This window comes from Pelophylax lessonae (genome assembly GCF_965119305.1).
Source record: "Pelophylax lessonae genome assembly, chromosome: 7".
NCBI lineage: Eukaryota > Metazoa > Chordata > Amphibia > Anura > Ranidae > Pelophylax > Pelophylax lessonae.
In genome coordinates, this window is record NC_138774.1 from 269,566,807 (window position 1) to 269,588,205 (window position 21,399).

At 43.4% G+C, this 21,399-nt stretch overlaps 1 protein-coding gene across 4 annotated transcripts in view; it reads left to right on the forward strand.

The window, feature by feature from the left end:
- Positions 1 to 2,813: 2,813 nt before the first annotated feature.
- Positions 2,814 to 21,399, forward strand: part of DNM1 (dynamin 1) — a 254,922-nt gene continuing 236,336 nt past the window's right edge. For 3 of the 4 annotated variants that reach the window (XM_082262794.1, XM_082262793.1, XM_082262792.1), the window contains exon 1: positions 2,814 to 3,181. In XM_082262794.1, coding sequence (XP_082118920.1) covers positions 3,021 to 3,181 — 161 coding nt within the window. In that variant the 5' untranslated portion in view covers positions 2,814 to 3,020. The remainder of the gene's footprint in view (positions 3,182 to 21,399) is intronic. The other variant, XM_082262791.1, reaches the window with a different exon arrangement.

A 21,399-nucleotide genomic window follows, 5' to 3' on the forward strand; every position in this document is an offset into this window, starting at 1 on the left:
CTCTCTCCAGAAGTTCAGTGAGGATCTCTGAATGATCCAATGTTGACCTAAATGACTAATGATGATAAATAGAATCCACATGTGTGTAATCAAGTCTCCGTATAAATGCACCTGCACTGTGATAGTCTCAGATGTCCGTTTAAAGCGCAGAGAGCATCATGAAGAACAAGGAACACACCAGGCAGGTCCGAGATACTGTTGTGGAGAAGTTTAAAGCTGGATTTGGATACAAAAAGAATTCCCAAGCTTTAAACATCCCAAGGAGCACTGTGCAAGCGATAATATTGAAATGGAAGGAGTATCAGACCACTGCAAATCTACGAAGACCTGGCCGTCCCTCTAAACTTTCAGCTCATACAAGGAGAAGACTGATCAGAGATGCAGCCAAGAGGCCCATGATCACTCGGGATGAACTGCAGAGATCTACAGCTGAGGTGGGAGACTCTGTCCATAGGACAACAATCACTCGTATACTGCACAAATCTGGCCTTTATGGAAGAGTGGCAAGAAGAAAGCCATTTCTTAAAGATATCTATAAAAAGTGTTGTTTAAAGTTTGCCACAAGCCACCTGGGAGACACCAAACATGTGGAAGAAGGTGCTCTGGTCAGATGAAACCAAAATCAAACTTTTTGGCAACAATGCAAAACGTTATGTTTGGCATAAAAGCAACACAGCTCATCACCCTGAACACACCATCCCCACTGTCAAACATGGTGGTGGCAGCATCATGGTTTGGGCCTGCTTTTCTTCAGCAGGGACAGGGAAGATGGTTAAAATTGATGGGAAGATGGATGGAGCCAAACACAGGACCATTCTGGAAGAAAACCTGATGGAGTCTGCAAAAGACCTGAGACTGGGACGGAGATTTGTCTTCCAACAAGACAATGATCCAAAACATAAAGCAAAATCTACAATGGAATGGTTCACAAATAAACATATCCAGGTGTTAGAATGGCCAAGTCAAAGTCCAGACTTGAATCCAATCGAGAATATGTGGAAAGAACTGAAAACTGCGGTTCACAAACGCTCTCCATCCAACCTCACTGAGCTCGAGCTGTTTTGCAAGGAGGAATGGGCAAAAATTTCAGTCTCTCAAGGAGAAATGGGCAAAAATTTCAGTCTCTCAATGTGCAAAACTGATAGAGACATACCCCAAGCGACTTACAGCTGTAATCACAGCAAAAGGTGGCGCTACAAAGTATTAACTTAAGGGGGCTGAATAATTTTGCACGCCCAATTTTTCAGTTTTTTATTTGTTAAAAAAGTTTGAAATATCCAATAAATTTCGTTCCACTTCATGATTGTGTCCCACTTGTTGATTCTTCACAAAAAATTACAGTTTTATATCTTTATGTTTGAAGCCTTAAATGTGGCAAAAGGTCACAAAGTTCCAGGGGGCCGTATACTTTCGCAAGGCACTGTATAATATATATAATGTGTATGTATATGTACAGTATATATATATATATATATATATATATATATATATATATATATATATGTATACATACATACTTTTATTTATAGTTTTTTATTATATTATAATTTATGATTTTTGTGTTTCAAACTTTATCGTACCCAAGATGTTATAAAGAAGAACGTACAGTAAAAAAAAAAAAAAAAATTGTAAATAGTTGGTTTGGGCTGCTCATTCTTAAGAATTACATGCAAAATAATGGTACCGCTTTCAGCACCTAAAATCCGAAAGAATCATACCGCCAGGGAGGTTAATGTAGGCTGCAGTGGGGTTGTGCATACTTGCATCTGATGTGTAGATGGGTTCTGATGCAAAGGGGGGACTCTGACGTATAGATGGGTTTAGATATATAGGGGGACACTGATGTGTAGGGTAAACTCTGATGTATAGGAGGGCTCTGATGCAAAGTTGGGGGCTCTGATGTATAGATATGTTCTGATGTATGGGGGGGGGGAATGTATAGATGGGTATAGAATGTATAGATGGGTTCTGATGGATTTGGGGGGGGTGGATGCATAAGGGGGGCTCTGATGTATAAGGGGGACTCATTTGTATAGATGGGTTCTGATGTATGGGGGGGGGGGTGGATGCAAAGGGGGGACTCTGATGTATAGCAGGGCTCTGATGTATTGCGCAGGGGGGACTCTGATATATAGATGGGTTTAGCTATATAGGGGGACACTGATGTATAGGGTGAACTCTGATGTATAGGAGGGCTCTGATGCAAAGTTCGGGGCTCTGATGTGTAGATATGTTCTGATGTATGGGGGGGGGGGGGGTAAAGGGGGGGGATGTGTTGTATAGATGGGTTCCAATGTATTTGGGGGGGGGCGGATGCATAAGGGGGGCTCTGATGTATAAGGTGGACTCTGTTGTATAGATGGGTTCTGATGTATAGGGGGGGGTGGATGCAAAGGGGGGACTCTAATGTATAGCTGAGCTCTGATGTACGGTATTGCGGAATGGGGGGGGGCTCTGATGTATAGGGGGACACATGTATACATGGGCTCTAATGTATAGGGGTACACTGATGTATGGGGGGGGGGGGGGCTGTGATGTGTGGTTGTGTACATGGAAACATTACCCTTTCTCCCATGTTACACTAGGCTGAGATTGTGCATACTTGTAAATGTTGCAGTGACATGTCTCCATAGCACACTGCTTAATGGCAATCTGCAGATAGAGCCTCTGTCCGTACAGTGCTGCCACCTGGTCCAGGACCCCTCTCTCTCTGTGCCCACCGAGGAGAACGGGGACCTATCAGAGGACTACACTTCCCTACATCCTCCAGCCCTTAGGCTGTGCCGGCGCCCGCCCCTAGCGGCGGAAGATGGGCATTGCGATTTAAATCCCCCAGGAGCCGCTTGTTGGAAGCGCCTGAGCTGGCAGTGTGGGGAAGGAGCCGAGGAGGAGAAGCGGGACCGCGCAGATCTAAGGGGGTCCTGCACATCTCCCCTCCCACTGTCACCGGGGACAAGGTGTGTAAGAGAGAGAGAGAGCCACCATCCGCAGACTGACACTGTCAGCAGGCAGCCTTCAACATGGGCAACCGAGGGATGGAAGAGCTGATCCCGCTGGTCAACAAGCTTCAGGATGCCTTCTCAGCCATCGGACAGAATGCCAACCTAGATCTGCCGCAGATCGCTGTGGTCGGGGGTCAGAGCGCCGGGAAGAGCTCAGTGCTGGAGAATTTCGTGGGCAGGTAAAAGGAAGAGAGGGGAGGATGAGGAGGATGATGGTGGGGAGGATGAGGGGGATGAGAATGATGATGGTGAAGAGGATGATGATGGTGAAGAGGATGTTGATGTTGAAGAGGATGATGGTGGTAAGGAGGATGATGTCTATTCCAGCATCCATGGAGAAGTGGATTAGAAAGGCAGACACAAAGCAGATTTATTATCCTGCAGCAGATCCCAGGCTGCAAAGCTTGCCCAGCACCCCTCTGATACATCTGTCATCTTCTGTAGAAGAACAATGACTGATGCATATAGGTGCAGGGACATGACACCATGGTCACATTCACCTTGAGCCTGGGTGAGAGCAAGGGAGCCTGGGGAGGTGGGGGGGACATTATCTCTACAAATACATTTATTTTATTGTATAGGGCTGTTTCTTCCTTCCTTCTGTTCCCCATTCTCATTCATGCAAATGCTGTAAAAAATGAGATCCATATTGATATAAGGGGTTAATGTGCGGCAGGGATGGAGGATAAAAAAACATGGAGGAGGTGCTGAAGAATACAGTACAGTCACTCCTGCAATGGAGAGAAAGGGAGGGGGCTACTGAGGCAATGTCATCAGTGTACAGTGCATGGTGGAGTAGAGGCTTCCGATCCATCATTTCTTTCCTTCTCTATGTGTACGAGTCAGAAAACGCCGGCCGGGAACTGGGCGAATTTCCCTGGCATCCGGTCGGCAGACATCCTTTGCAAAAAAAGGTCAAATTGATCCATTTGATCATTTTTGGTGATCTGGTTGGAATTGCTTTAAAAATTGCATGGCGGGATTTATTAAGACTGGAGCAGCCATGCGTGGCAACCAATTAGGTTCTAGCTTTCTAAGCTGAACTGAACAAGCCAAAGATAGAATCTGATTGTTTACTATGCACAGCTGCTCCAGTTTTAGTAAATTCCCCCATTGGGAACTAATCGGCTTCTATCTTTGGCTTGTTCTGTTAAGCTTGGAAAAAGAAAGCTAGAACCTGATTGGCCGCCATGCATGGCTGCTCCAGATTCTGTCTGCTCCAGTCTTAGTAAATTCCCCCTATTGTCTTCCCCTGCTCTTACTACACTTGCACTAAATAGTAACTGATGTCTGATTGGCTGGAATGACAAAATGCACATATCTCATTGCCCAGTATAAGTAAATAAAGCCATTTTTGCATTCATTTTTTTAATGCAGTAGTGCAGTAAGAGCAAAAAACATGCTGTAACCCGGAGAATCCAATCAGCTGTCCCCTTTCTCCAACATACAGGGTGACTGCTGACTGGTTGTTATGGGTTAATAACCTTTGCGGCTTGCTCTCTGCCTGATTAATTCAGGGCCCTCAGCGTTTATTTAATACAGCGGTTCAGAACGCAATGAATGTGCTCTGTATGCGGTACCCCATAGCAATGCAGATCACTGGCATTTAAGTCATTGGAAAATTTGCTATAGACTACCACAGAAAACCTATTGCTGTTTGATGTGTTCCACCAGATCTCTGTGATGAACTGCAGTTGTGAAAATGTCATTCAGCTCTTTAATTGATCCCAGAGACTCTCCATTTTCTGTTATTTAAATGATTCTACAATACGATCTACAAAAGGAAGGATTACAGAAAGCATAAGTAGTTATTAAATGTAAATGTTCTCTTTGAACAGTAGGGGGGATGTGTACTTTGTGCTGTGCGGACAAGAGGTACCGATGAAGGCAGCTTTTCAAGGTGACACTGGGTGTACACTCTCCATCACTGCACATTTCTGCCACACATCAGCCAAGGGTGAGGATGATGAAGGATGACAGAATTCTTGCTAGCAAACGTCTTGTCGTCCTAAAGCAGGATGTTTCGGGGCATCTGTAAGCACGGAACACACAATGTAGAACAAACATGACTATGCACACATTCCAACAACACAGCCTGCAGTCCCAGGTTCACACAAAGGCTGCAATTCCTGGGTGTATAGCCACATGTACTGCTTCTTTGTCAGCACGGGTATTGATGGGTTAATGGGATTTACACACTGCAAAGGTGGAAGCTCAAGGGAGCTGACAGCATCCAACAGATAGCAGCTGGTGCCTGCAGGATAGCCTTGTATCAGACATTATACAACGATGGTGTGTGTTGGTGACTGGGGCCCTTTAAGAAATACAGCAAAGGTTCCTCCATCTTTGTATGAAGATTTGAAGAGAGATTTTTTGTTTTGTTCCTTCTCTAAGTTGTAGTCTCTTATGCCTCGTTTCCACTGAGTGGTACGGTATGGTTCGGTACGCAATGTTTGCTGTTTCCATTGTCAAAAGTTGTAAATGGTACCCTAATTCCGAACCCTACCGTACCACTTTTTTGGTACCCTTTAGTTGGGGTACCAAGCACATTAGTACCGTACCAACAGGGCCAGGACAAGGGGACGGCAGGAGGGACGGTTGCCCTGGGCGCAATGGTTTATTGCTGGAACGGGGGGGCACCTTGAGCCTAACCCTAAGGGAAGGGAGGGTGCAGTTTGGCATCCTTGCCCTGGGCGCTGGATGACCTTGTCCCGGCACTGCGTAACAGGGTGGAGCAATACTGTTGAGGTACTGTTAAGCTTAGGTACTGTTGGCAGTGGAAACGCAAGCCTGATCAAGGTGTACCGTTCCGAACCGTACTGAACTGTACCGAACCGTACCATATCGCTTTGTGGAAACGATGCATAAAAAATTACTTTGGGCAAATTTGGAGACTCTGGTTGTTTTTGATGAGCCAACAGATCCTCCGTGCGGTGCAGTGATGAAGTGTTCTTGAGGGAAACTTGGCACAGCACTGTGTGTGTAAATCTGTAGGTAAAACCCAAAGCTGAATTCCAGGTATAGTATTTTGTATAGTTACATGGGTCCAGCCTGGATCAATGTAACTATGCATGATCCATACTTGGAAGGTCCCCTTGGAAGCTAGAAATCAGTGTAATAGGCACCGCTAGTACAGTGATCGCCACTATGCCAAGTGGCTGCCCTTCTGCTTTGAAAACACAGTAGGTCCCTCACTCAGCACCGGTGCCATTCTGTGAACATTTTGCATGTCCTCAGACTACAAAGCATTCTCTGATTAGATGAGGTGGCGACTCAGCTGGCCGTACACTATACTAAAAATCGGACAAAAGCGATTACGAAAAATGAAAGAATTTTCTGAAGGGCTAAAGATACTTCCATCATGTAGCTATCAAATTTCGAAAGATAAACGTTCAATGGATATAAATTACCTGGTTTATCGTTCTATTTGGTCACATTAGAAGTTAAATGACAAAAAAAGATAGACCTCTCAACGTCCCTTCCGTGTATGCCCGCTTGTTGTGCCGTAAGTTCATTATGGACAGATCTTTCTGTCCCTCTTCGTTATCGTTATCTTTGCTTCAATAGCATCCCCGTAGCTTTCCATCCAGTATCATGTGGATGAGAGGACCATTGCCACAGCAATGCTTGGTATTCATTTAACTTCCAGGTTGAAGTTTTATTGCACCTGCGCACAAAAAAAATCAAATTTTTCCAGTGCGAGTAAGCCACTAACCTTCCAAATGTGGTTCATTAAAAAAAAAAAAAAAAACATTTCAAAATTTTCAATCTAATTTTCGAGGCTGAAAATCTGAAACAGATTCGTCATCCACTAACTATTAGAAAATTGGCCAAACGTTCGAAACAATAGAATTTCGTATAGTGTATGGCCAGCATTATGTCAGCACGCCTCCTCTTCCAATCAGAGATCAATTTGCATTCATTAAGAACATGAAAGTGTTCTCTGAACTGCACCTTTGCCAAGCATCTGACCTCCTGTGTTCACTAAAGCCCCGTACACACGTAGCGATCGTCGGCCGAATGATCGGCCGTCTTTTGTCCAGGGCTGTCATGTCTGTTGAAAACTGCAAAAGACTGCACACGAATTTTGTCGGCCAACAACAGCCGACTGCAGAAGTGATGTCATGTGATGGTTAACTTTCCTTTTCTTTTTTCTTTTCTGAGCATGCCCAGTCTTGCTAATCGGCTGTCTGTCGGCCGAAATCTGTACTGACTGGCGAACAATCGGCCGTTCTGGTGTTGGCCAACAAAAATTTTAATGCCTGCACGACAGATTCTGTTCGGCCGAAAATGCGCTGTCGGAAGCATCATACTAACAAGCCTACAATCGGCCGATCGGTCGTCGGCCGAATATTTACGGCCGACAATCGGTACGTGTGTACGGGGCTTTATTGTCAGGGCAGTCACCCAGCACAGGACTCGGATGCTAGCGGCGGTCAATTTAGTACCGTTGCCTACTACAGTGATTTCCATCTTCCAAGGAGATCTTGTAGGTAAGGATCATGCATCCTTACATTGATCCCAGTCGTACCAATTTAACTATGCAAAAGAATCCATACCAGCTTAAAAAGTTATCCAAGAACAAAATAGTTTTTTATTGCAGCTTACAGCCCTTTGATGTAGCATTACTTTTATTTCCAGGATTTTTTGCTTGTCTTTTTAACCTTGTGATTCTGCCAGTAAAATCCTTCCTGTCCTAGGGTGACAATACTGACTCACCATACTGTATCAATGAAGGAGCAGCTTTGTCACCCTAGCCCAATAAAGGTTTATGGACTATAGAACACCTCTATCCCTCCTCCTCTCTGTATCATTGGGGGAGGTGTGCTGTATTCTACAGAGTTAGCTGTAAACAATGCTAAATAATCAGTCAGCACCGGCAGAGAGCGTCAATAATTATCCGCTCCGGAATGATCAAAAAAAATGATTTCTTTGCACTTATCAAACATATATAGCAAAGCCCTTTGATTGGTGTATATAACAGAACAAAAGGAAGAAAATAAGAGAAGTTCATTGTTGGGGTTTACATATGCTTTAAAGGGTAACTCCATTTTTGTGGGGAAAAAAACAATATATTGTATACAATTGCGACACAAATCATATTGTATTTGAATGTTATTAAAAATTACCTCTCCTTTTCAATCTGCAGCTGTTGTAATTTTCTGAAAATGCAATGCAATATGGCTACCTGGAAGTGTTAGTACACAGAATGTATACTGACCACACCCCCAGAAACATCATTTCCTGCTTGTGTGATTGGTTCACCAATTCTCCCAGAAGTCTGCCTAAGATACAAGTCAGATTTCTGGCATCACCTGCAACCAAAACTTCATTTTTAGTGAGATACTCCCAATAGGAACACGTCTAAAGGGATGCAAGCCCAGCAGATTTCCTCATTAGAGTAGGGATGAACTGAAATAAAAATTCTGGGCCAAATAAGAAACCGAAAATTCAGGATGCCCTTGACCAAAAACCAAAACCGAAAATGACTTTTTCCCCCCAAATGATTTTAAAATAGTTTTTTTCTATCATTTTATTAATATTAGATTAACCACTTGCCGACAAGTCACTGGCACTGTAGTGCGACAAAGTGGCTCGATTCCGTCCAGCGAGGTAGACCTACGTCGCTGGACTCCTCCCCTTGTGGGCGGCGCTTGTCACAGCGGGAGTCGGGCCAGGGGAGGAGCAGCGGCGATCGCCGCTGCTCTTCCCCGATCGTCGGGGAATCGAGTTTGGAGATCCGCCCGCTTGTGTAAACAAAGCGGGCGGATCTCCTAAGTGACAAACAGTGACAGATTGCAGGGTTCAGCATAGCTGAACATGCGATCTGTCCCTGTGTCACTCAGTCACCTTCCCCCCCCCCCACACACGTCAGTAAGCACAAGGCATACATTAACCCCTCCCTCTCCAATAAAATTAACCCCTTCCCTGCCAGTGTCATTTTTACAGTAACAGTGCATATGTATAGCACTGATTACTGTAGAAATGTCACTGGTACCCCCAAAAGTGTCATAAATGTCAGTCAAGGGTCCGATCTGTCCGCCGCAATGTCGCAGTCCCGCAAAAAAATTGCAGATCGCCGCCATTACTCGTTAAAAAAAAAAACACCAAAAATGACAGAAATCTTTCCCTTAGTTAGTAAACGCAATAACTTTTGCGCAACCCAATCAAAATACACTTATTGTGATTTTTTTTTACCAAACATAGGTAGCAGAAAACAAATTGGCCAAAAATTTAAAAAAATTTAGATTTTTACATTTTTTGGGGGAATTTCATATAAAAAAAATGTGAAAAATATTGTTATTTTTTCAAAATTGTTGCTCTTTTTTTGTTTATAGCGCAAAAAGTAAAAATTGCACAGGTGATCAAATACCGCCAAAAGAAAGCTCTGTTTGTGGGAAAAAAAGGACATAAATTTTGTTTGGGTACGGCGGCGCAATTGTCTGTTAAATTCGCACAGTGCCGAATCTCAAAAAGTGGCCTGGACGTAAGACAGCAAAATCCTCCGGTGGCAAAGTGGTTAATATTAATATAATGTTTGAGGGTTAACAGTAATTTTCTAGCAAAAATACAGATTTAAACTTCTGGTGTGACTATCAATAAATATGACTTTTTTTCTGATTGTTATGAAGAAATGTGAAGAGTAAATCCCAGACTGCCATTAGAAGTGACCTTGGAGAAGTGTAAGCAGTGTGAGTGGTCTGTCCTCTCAGCTCCCAGCTGTCACCCTGTACATGGCTCATTACATCAGCCCAATACCCACCGTCCAGCTCCAGGTCCGCCTCCTCCGGGTACTGGAACACCGGGATCCCCTCCGCCGTCTTCATCACCACCTGAGCCGAGGAGCAGGGTACCGGGCTCTCCCCCATTCCTGGAACACCCGGTGCTCCTACCACACACCGAGCATTCCCATACAGTACAAGGCACACACCCCGCTCTTCTCCAGCAATTTCCACACTTCAACATAGACACCGAAAGGAGCAGGTTGGAGCGCCCAAGACTTCCGCCTCTGGTTGGCACTGCAAGCGGAAGTCAGAGGACACCTAAAATATTCTTTCAGAAGAGGTCAACACAGGGGAAGAGGCAAAGACATGAATGAGTCTATGGTTTAAAGTGAAAAGAGACCGCAATTACTTTTAAAGGTGCAGAAGATCTGCGTCTATCCACATGGCCTAAAAAATATAATATTCTCTGGCTGTTGCCATTTGTGTGTTGGCTACCTGAGCTGTCTACCTTTGGGCTAAACCTTCCGCTTCATTTGGTGCTGGGGTATTAGATCTCATTGTATAACAGTGTAAAACTATCAGCGCAAAAGTGATAAATATAAATACAATCGTGCAATAAAATAATTGCAGTGCAACAAAGTCTTGCAGTGTCCAGCTGCTAACACAAAACAGTGTTATTCACTCCACAAACAAAATTAAAACCATATACAGTGCTGCGCCAGAAAAAGTATATATAACATAGAATTAAAGATAAATAATGTATACAAGTGTTTTTAGTGTCCCAAAAAATATATAATGTATACAAGTGCTTCCAGTGTCCACAAATAGTGATATATTAATAACAGTGACTCAGAGAAAACAATTTTCTGTGATCCCCACAAAAGCAATCCATGATGAGCTCCACTTCACCACCACCAGAAATCAAAGCCTCTCACCTTACACACTGACCCAAGAATCAACCCAGGTCAGACACAGCTTTACCCCACCGGGGTCACAGGATAGTGTAGAGGATCTTCAATAGGACACGCATAGATATTCCCAAAATAAGTTCCATTCTCATCAGATTATTTTTTTAATCATAAAAAATAAAACCGATCCCTGCATTCACGTAAGCAATGTTCCTTCTAAACTGGATGAATTTTGATATGTGTGTACTAGGGATTGGCTGATTATTGGCAAAGCCGATATATCGAGGGCCAATATGCACTTTCCCCGATATATCAGAATCGGCCCCCGGAGGTTACCGATATTGCCGATATTTCGGGAAAGTGATGTACCGGAGTGATGCCTGCAGCCAGAAGCATCACCCCGGTACCGGCATTCATAGTCGCCGGTCGGCTGTCTTGTAATGACAACCAATGCAGCTGAGAAGCCGCTCGGCTGTCATTACAAGGAGCAGGAGGGGACGTCCGTGTAGGCAACCAGCCTACACGGCCACCAAAGACCCGATCAAAGCCGCATTCGGCTCTGATCGGGTCTCCATGCCAAAACCCGGAAGTGATGTCATGACATCACTTCCGGGTACTGGCGCCAGATTAAAAAAAAATGACAGCATTGAAAACAACCAAACTTGGCGTTTTGAATGCTTTCAAGTGCAGAGGAGGGGTTTGGGGACTTTTAGACCCCCAGATCACTCCACAAGAGTACCGAATAAAAAAGTCAAATAAAAGTCGAATAAAAAAAAACAAAACATTTTTTTTAATGTACGAAAATATCGGCCCATTTCGGCCGATACCGATACGTGATGACCAAAATATCGGTATTGGCAATGAAAAAACGATATTGGTTGATCACTAGTGTGTACCTAGCTTTATTCCATATCTTCACCATTGGTTTGTTTGCCCATCATAGGAAGGCTATGGCTTAGGAGGTGGGTAGAGCTGGGGAGTCAGTTATTATTTGCATGTCAAAACACTCCAATATTCTAGGTTCATGGGGTGCCTTTTAGATAATGTGTTTGGACTGGCAACTTGAGATGCCTTGCTTATATATAGTATATTGGTGGTTTTGCAGTTCCGATAGTGACACTTGTCACTTTAAACAAGAAAAATGGCGCCTCCTATGTGTAAAAATTGTTAATCACCATGCAGTCGCCATCAATTTTGGGAATATACCCAAAGTGAATGGCTATGTATTTGAATTTGATGCGCTACGTGGTTTAATGGTACTGATATTTGTGCATAAACAAAAAACGCATAAAACATAAACAAACTTAGTGAACTTGTGCCATAAATCATCAAAATGTTCACGTGAATTATGGGAAAATCAGTACATAACATTTTTTTAAATATACAAACATATGTTTAGAATCATGAATTAAATAAAATCTAAAAAATTGTAAATAGTTTCCAAGAGAGACAAATGGATGTCTTCCACACCCCATGCTTCAGTGTGCTCTATATTCCCGTGACACACACGTGCTCCTTAGTGATGCTCCTCCACCATAGTGTAAGGGGGCCACTCTCACCAGACAGATACGGGACTTCATCGCGGCTTGCAAATAACTTCTCATAATAGAAGTCAATGCAAGTTGCTCCGACTTGTCAATCATACCTACCGCATGGAGGATATGTCATACTCATTACGCAATCTCTCTGCTAGATCCAATTCTATCTGGGCTTGTTGGCTGGCGTTTACACTCGGCAGACTACGCTACTTTAATAGCTACCCCTACTGATGTTGTCTCCATCCTTTAGGGAGAGTATGGATTCTTAAATAGTCTTGATGTCAAATGTCATGTTTTTACTATAGGATGAGGTTATAGAATGTTCATCATCTCGGGGACTGAGTCGCTCCAATTAGAAAGGTTCCATTGCACAGCATTGGGAGCTACTTGTCAGGCGACCAAGTCGCCTGACAAGTCGGTGTAATGTGAACCGGCTCTAAGTGTGTTTGTTTGTTTTATGTATCTTTTGTTTATGCACAAATGTTAGCACCATTAAAACATGTCACTTTGCCCATTCAAAAAAATAGAGCTTCTCCTTTTTTTTTTTTTTTTTGCTGCTTATATTTGCCTTCTTCATACTATACCTTCTTCCTGAAGGAGCATGTGATTCCTCCCCCTTCCTCCCACAATTCACCACTGGACGCCTGAGAGGTCATCCGGGGAGGATCAGTAGGGATATATAAGCTCTGCCACAGATCATAGCTGAGTTTGCACATGGCTCTTCTTCTTAGGACTTCAAAGGGCCAAGGTAAAGAGATTGTAAAGGCAGTTTTTTTAATCCTAATGCACTCAATGCATTAAGATAAAAAAAAAAAACATGCGTGCAGCAGCCTCCCCTCAGCTCCCCTAATACTTACCTGCGCCCATCTCTATCCAGCTATGTTGCAGGCGTGTCTCATCTGCCCGGGACTCCTCTCCTCATTGACTAAGATAGCAACGCGGCGCAATTGGCACCCACTGCCGTCAATCAAAGTCAATCATCCAATTGGGAGAAAGGGGGTTGGGCCAGGTCGCAGATCCGTGTTTGAATAGACATAGGTAGCTGTGACTCAGCTCGGGTGCCCCCACTGCAAGCTGCTGGCTTTGGGGGCACTCAACAGGAGGGAGGGGCCAGGAGCACAGAAGAGGGACCCGAGAAGAAGAGGATCTGGGCCACTCTGTGCAAAACCAACTGCACAGAGCAGGTAAGTATAACATGTTTGTTATTAAAAAAAACAAGACTTTACAATCACTTTAAGGCTCGGTTCACACTGATGCGATGCGGGAAGGCTGCGAACTCGCAGCCTGTTCCCGCATCGCACACGCACCCCCGGCAGTTCACACTGCCATATGCGATCCGCTGGGGGTGTCAATGTAATCTTAACGACACCCCCAGTTTGATCGCATATCGCAGTGCGATCGTGCAGTTCGCACAGGATCGGAACGCACAAGTGTGAACCGCTGTGCGATCCGATCCTGATGCGGCAGCAAAAATGCCTCCTGTGCGTGTTTGCTGCGGGTGCGATGCGAATTTAGCCATACAAACTGTATGGCTAAACTCGCACCGCACAGCTGATCGCATGTAATGTCGGAGCAGTGCGCTCCGACATTACATGCGAACCCCGCACACGCAGTAGTGTGAACCGGGGCTGAGAGCAAGGGAAAGGCAAGTATCAGTAGCAGAAAAGTTGGCTATAAATGGAAACTATTACTTTGCTCTAAACAGGCAAATTGACAGGTTCACGTTAAGGTTTAGGGTAATATAACAATGAACTTCTCTCATTGGCTCCCTATTTGGTCTGTTACTTATACAAATAAAAGTATTTTCTTAAATTTGTTCGATAAGTGCCAAAAAATACTGGTTTATTTTGCCAGAAATCTTGCAAGCTGATAACTTCCTGTGCTCTTTTCCTGTGCACAAGGAGGGGTTATAGTGATGAAGAGGGGGTGGAGATCGGGTTTTTTTCTAATGCATCAGAAATTAAGTAGGCAGGATTGACAACATGTCCTTTGGAATTCAGAACCGATAATATCCTGTGTTGCGCTTTCAATGAGGAAGGTTGGAGCACACTATAAATGTAACTCCTTCACGCCAGGCCCCGCATCGCTTTATTGGGGTCTTTATGCCTAGGGGGGTGGGAAGGACCAGCCAGTCATGTGATTAGCTGTCACAGTGGTCACATGATCAGAAGCTGGTCCCACTGGCTCCTGATCATCCGTAGAGACAGACAGCTGACTGCGTGGTCAATGTGCTGGGAGCGTGCAGCTACAGAAACCTCTGCTGCCCATGGACGCATATGTGCGGCATATTTCTGTTAAAGCCCTCCGTCTATGCTACTGAACATATGCATTATGAGGGCGGTAAGAGGGTTAAGCCATAAAACATGGGGAAATGTGCATACAGTATATCGCAGGGGTGTACAAATAAATAAATAGATATAAATATATATAGATATATATATTTTTTTTATATAATTTTGCTTCAGCTTATACTTTTAGGGTTAGATTTAGGTGATAAGTGGAGTTGGTTTAAAGTATTACTAAACCCAGGACCCTTCACTCTCTATATCTGGTCTCCCACAGTACACAGAGCATGTAAATGCAATTATTTTAGTAAATATAAACTGTTAAATACCTTTTCTCATCAGCAATATATAGCAGTTTTGTGACTTCTATCAGTGTCCAGCCGAGTACTGTCCTATGATGCTGCAGAACCCCTGACTCTCTGTCTCAACAGTGCTGATTGGCCCTGTGCTGATCACATGCATCTTCCCAAGGAAAAAAACAAAAAAAAAACTATCTAGCAATACACACCAAACTGAGCGTGTGCAGACTGACTCCAAAGGCTTTGTACTATCAGCAGAGAGATTGGGGACAGTGGAAGAAGACAGGATCAAACAGCCTTATTACACAGTGCAGAGGATTAACCCCTTAGGTTCCACATTCAGTATAATAAGCGTGTTTTACTGCATGTACAGAGTTATTTTACTGGGTTTAGTAACACTTTAAGGGTTAATTTTGTGGATTATTTTCAAGGTCCGCAGTTTGGTTGGGATTAATGAGGAACTTCACTCCTGCTCTTGAATTTTACTTCCCCTATTCCATATTACCTTTGACGCTCCTTTATGCAGGATAAACATACTCACAAGCCCAATGAATCCTGCATTGTCTATTTCTTACCCTCTGCTCTTTCTTTGCATGTCCCATCCCACACCAACATCTTGAATGTCCCATAATCCGGCGCCAGTTGTGTCTGATGGTGCTCTTGATCAGAAACACACACAGATCCAAAGCTTCACTCGACTGGTGTTTCTGTGCATTAAAATTCATTACGCCCCTTTCACACAGGCGATCTGATCCGATCCGCCTGTCAGTTTTTCAGGCAGACCAGATAGGATGCTCCATGCATCCCTATGGGGGCAGCGGGTGTCAGCATGACAGTGACCCACTGCTATCCGATCCTGTCCGTGAAATCCGGACGGACAGAAACCCTATTTTTCATCTGTCTAGAGGATCGGATTTGATGAGAACGGACAGGCGGTCCATTCTCATCCGATCTCCCTATAGAGGACAGTGGGGATCTGACAGCTCCATCTCTGCACACAGAGCGGAGACGGAGCTGTCATCTGCCTGCTCAGTAGGGATCAGCGGATCGCTCCCCCGCCGAGCAGAACGGACTTCGTCGGGGAGTGCACCCGTGTGAAAGGAGCCAAAGTTAATTTTTTCCAAAAATTTTGCGTTCGAAAATCCACTGCACAAATATTACTTGATATAAAAAAATTGCAAAAGCCACCGATTTATTCTCCAGGGTCTCTGCTAAAAAATATATGTTTGGGGGCTCTAAGTAATTTTTTAGGAAAGAAAATACTGATTTTTACTTGTAAACAAAAAGTATCAGAAAAAGGTCTGGTCTTCTAGGGAATTTTGCACTAAACCTAAAGGCTAAACGATTTGGACGAAAAATACCGCTTTCAAAGCAATTGTATGGGAATCTGATCATTAGTACAGAGCTTTCAAGAGCCGATCACAAGAGTTCATCCGATATTATCCAATCGGAGAAGCACAACAATTTTTCTTGTGCGATACCAGATCGTGCAATTATAGTTTAACCAGTACAGTCGTTGTTCAAAAATACAATACAAATACACTGCAACACATTACATCACTTCCGTTTTTTTTTTTTTTTTTTTTTTATTCTGTCGCACGAGAATTTTCTTATTTTAGTAAACTCTTCATTTTTGATATGCAACTAGCATGCAAAGAATCTGTCATCAGATTTTCAGATTGTGTGTACATGCCATTAGAAATAGGAATTGAATAAAAAAAGTTTTTTGTGTGTTATTATCCAGTACTTGGGTGTTTTGTCTGTAAATTTAATTGGCATTGACATTTCCTGCTTCCAAAAATACCAGTCCTAATATATTTAGAAAGAAATAAAAGGTATCAAGCCACAGCTGGAGATTACTATGTAAGAGAGCTGCAGAGCACACCCTAGGGCTTCTATCAAGCCAAGCTTGGTTTATGGTTCCTTCCTTGGAAATATACAATGAAATAAATAAATAATTTAGCAGTTCTAGTAAATGAAGAGTAAGCCACTAATATTATTACAACTGTCCTAAACAATCAAACATGGCGGTCCATCTCACTGGGGTTGATTTACTCCAGGACTTCTCCAGACCTTCTCCCATCCTCTGGAAATCTCTACCCTAATCTGTCCGACTATTTCCTACTCATTTCAGACGATCCCTGAAAACTCTTCTCTTCAGAGAAGCCTATTTGGCCCCCACCTAACAACTGCAGATTTTATTTTCTCCATCAGCCCATCCCCCACAGTTATTACATCTTGTATCTCTTGACCCTCCCTCTTAAATTGTAAGCTCTAATGAGCAGGATTATCTGATTCCTCCTGTATTAAATTGTATTGTAATTGCACCCTCATGTTGTAAAGCGCTGCATAAACTGTCAGCGCTATATAAATCTCGTATAATAATAATTTACTAAAACTGGAGAATGCAAAATCTGGTGCAGCTGTGCATTGTAGCCAATCCGCTTCTAACTTCAGCTTGTTCAATTAAGCTTTGACTTAAAGGTGAGTTCCACCCGTCTTGGTGTTTATTAAAGGTCAGCAGCTACAAAAAGTGTAGGAGAGGAGAACTAATGCTCGAGCCGCCTAGGCGGTCCGAGCGGAAGTTGGAGCGGGTACCTGTCAAATCTAGTGTGACGGACTCCGGACACCCCGACTGGGGTATCTCTGCCAAGAAGCTGCTTCCTAAGCTCTGGAACACGAGATCCGTGAATCTGGCTATAGCTACCCCAAGAACTAGACAGTACCAGTTTTGGAGTCAACCACAATAAAACTGTTTATTCAAACACAGGCACAAAGAGATATACACTGTGGGGCAACTTCCCCCTCCCCCTTAGCAGCCAATCCACATACACATATACATCCCATAATAGATTGATCTTAAGGCAGACAGAAACAATAGAACAATGGGATACAGGTACTTAACAATAACAAACCCACCTCACTATCTAGCAAGGGTCTATGAGAGACTCCAACAATAATCAAGCAATCTGAAAAGTCAAATTGTTTATTTTTATATATTTCTTGAGGGATATTGTTCAGAAATATTATTGTCCCAGGTGAAATAGCCCCTTACTCTTTCAACACAAACCACACATCTAGAACCCAGGATAACCGGGGTAACACAAAATGCGGTGTGGTTGTACAGCCAGTCTGATTAGTGCAGACCCAACTGGGGTTCTTGACCACCCTGTGCTCCTAATAGACACAGGGTGACTTACACATAAGAGGAGTCGGGGAAGCTGGACAAGCTCCCAACCTCTCTAAAGTAATCTGGGTTCCACGAGCCCCCACCCAAAGTGACTCCTGTCACATCTAGGTACCTACTCCCCCCCCCCAAAAAAAATTACATGTGGCATGTCAGGGGGTCAGAAAGCCTTGAAGCGGGAAGTTCCATTTTTGGGTGGAACTCCGCTTTAAAAACCTGGAAGCTGATTGATTTCGGTGCAGAGCTGCACCAGATTGTGCACTCTCCAGTTTTAGGAAATCAACCTCACTGCGTCAGTCCATAAGCCATTGCTCATCACTAGCAGAATTATTCATGCTCACACCATGACAACATAGGACAGTGACATTTAGGGCCCCTTCTTACATCACATGCAGTCCAGTGCATTTTCTTTTTTTTAGCCCAGAAGCGCATCGATAATAGGTTATATGGTTTCCAATGGCATGGTTTACACCAGTGCGGTCAGTTCCAGTACGTTCCAGTAGAACATGCTGCATTTCTTCTGCACTGAACTGTACAGGAATGTGGTAAAACACACACTGGAATGCACCAAAAACGCACCAGAACGCACATGTCCCCATTTAAGGTGAAGAAAATATGCACTGGAAAGCATAAAAACGCATCAAAAACCCGCATGCAGAAATTCATCCAGAACGCCATCCGAACTGCGTTTCTATGGTGTAAACTGGCCCTTCAGACTTGAAACAGAGGTGATCCCAAGAACTAGGATAGCATTTAACATCCCATCATATGTCTAATCAACCTATCATCAGATATTTCTTACATGTTACATGCATTCTAACTTATGTGTACGTTTTATACTGGCAGGTATTGATTATCTCTCAGAGAGATAACAACATCTCCCCTGACAATGCCTTCATCTGCTCTTCTCTCCAGAAGGACAGTGCCATCTTTGTTCAGGTGTCATCCAGGGTCAGTATCTAGTGTACTTCTTGGATTGAGATGTTCGCTATGACAGTCATCTTAATCCCGGTAAAAACAAGGAATACCCAGGCGCTCCTAGGGCGCCTAATGTGTAGAGGATAGATGCTGTCTGATGGGCCACAATCGATGTCTCTATGCTGCCAGCCAATAAAGCATGGGATGAGGTGCTAGGACAAATTGAAACATGTGCAGGCGGCGCATGGGAACATGATGGAAATGATCCAAGGAGGATGCAAATGGGAACCCCGCATCCAATTCGCATGACAGGAGACTGTGACCAGCTTTCAATGAAGCCAGTTCACAAAGCTCTGGGGCAACCATGGTCCGCACTGGAAAAGGTTCTTTGGCTCCATTTCAGGTCCGAATTTCTGCCTGTTTCACACCTGAAACGGAGAACAAGGACGCACCAGACCCCTGCTGTGAGCCACGGCTTTAGTTAGTGTAAACCCAGCCTTAGTGTTAGAGTGGACTTCCGCTTTAACAATCTAAGATTAGACTTTTTTTTTTTATACTATTGCTGTATATGGTGGCACGTCAAGACGTATAAAGCTAATGATAGGTTAATTTTTCAGACCTTCTGTAAAAAGTGGTTCCATTCAGCTGCTGAGTGGAGACCGACAACTGCCACCGCGATTGGCTGTCCATGGTTGATGGCGCATGGATTGATGCCATCCCTGATTATTTAGGACAGTTAGCTGTTCATATTTTGTATTTTACATAATTTGTCATACATACTGAATGGAAAACTTTCCTTTTCATCTCCATTTATTTAGTGGAAATGTATCACCTTGCCATTTTTGTCTGACGAACAGTTTTAATGAAAAGCAGAATCTCATAGCTAGCAGATGAGAGAGGGGGGTGGGGGTGTTCATCCATTGCTCCTTTCTGTTGTCTCCATTCTCATTTGAAATGAGCAGCGTTTTATTTTGTCTGAATGATGAATCATTCCTAACAGGGATGTTTTACAGCCCAAAGGGGGAAAGCGTTGTGAAGAAGCGTTCAGTCTTTTCCAAGGACAACCTTGCATTGTATAAACCCATAGTAGTCCGAGTGACTGATGTTCTTAAGTGCACCTTTTCCACTAGATCGGTGTTTCTCAACCGTTTTACAGTCAAGGCACCCTTTTAAAATTATGGACAGTCTCAAGGCAGCGCATTCTAATAGTTTTACATAATGCAGCAACATCCAGGACACTGAACGTTAGATGGGGTTTATTCTTCCAAAACAAATACTTTTTTGCACACTGGTACTGACTAGTATTCCAATGTTTCTCTTCTTCCTCATTTTCGCTCCATCAGTAAGCTAATTTCCCCCCAGTGCTGAGGGAGAGGGGCACAGGAGACTCAAACAAGGATGATGTGGAGGCGACAGACATGATCCTTATTAACTGATGATGCCATGGTTGTTAGAATGCAAGAAAGTCATAATGGTGCATAATGAAAACCCTTGGCTTTGTGTAACAGGCAGGCTTGATCCACCGGCTGGCTTGTATACAATTTTTGATCAATCTTTTTGCATTTTGCTCAAGGCACCCCTGAAGAAACCTCAAGGCACCCCAAGGTGCCAGGGTGCCCTGGTTGAAAAAGGCTGCACTAGATTGCTGCAATGACATTGTTATACCATTTTTAGGGTTAGTGTTTAGGGATGGGTGTTTGGTGTCCCTATATATCAGGTCTAGGAATGCTAAATATTATGGTTTCATTCTTTTGCTAGACCCTCACGTCTTTGTGCAGTTTTTATTTTAGCTTCTATGCATTTGTTTATTAAAGGGTCTGTCCAAAAGTGATATTTTAATTATAGGTGGAGCCTGGTGGACTGATTCAGCCCTGCATTTTTATATATCTTGAACATTTGATTTTGTTTTTATTCCTGGCTGTGTTGCTGTTCATCTGGGTGTCCCTGCTCACCTTCTTGTGTTCTGGCATTCTCCATAATTAAAGTTTTACTAAACCCAGAATCTGCATTCACTATATCTGGTCTCCCACAGTACACAGAACATGGAACTGCACTTATTTTAGTAAATATAAACAGATAAATACCTTTTCTCATCAGCAGTATATAGCAGTCTTGTGACTTGTATCAGTTCCTAGTAAAGCTTCTAGGAGAAGTTTTTATGCTCCCCTTATCCTCTGTCTGGACAGTGCTGATTGGTCCTGTGCTAATCACATGCAATCCCAAAAAAAAAAAAAAAACTAGCAATAAACACCAAACTGAGCATGTGCAGCTTGTCCTCTGACTCTGTAATTATCTTTTTCTTTTTTTGGGAGACAGTAAAAGAGGAGATCAGAGAGACAGAATCAAACAGCCTTTATACACAATGTAAATAATTAACTTCTTAGGTTCTACATTGAGTATAATAAGCATGCTTTACTGCATATAGGTACAGACTGATTTTACTGCTGTGGGTTTAGTAACACTTTTAATCATTTAAATTAGGGAAAGGCTTGACCCCCTCATAGGACCACAGCAGAAGGGCAAACCCAAGGATCTTA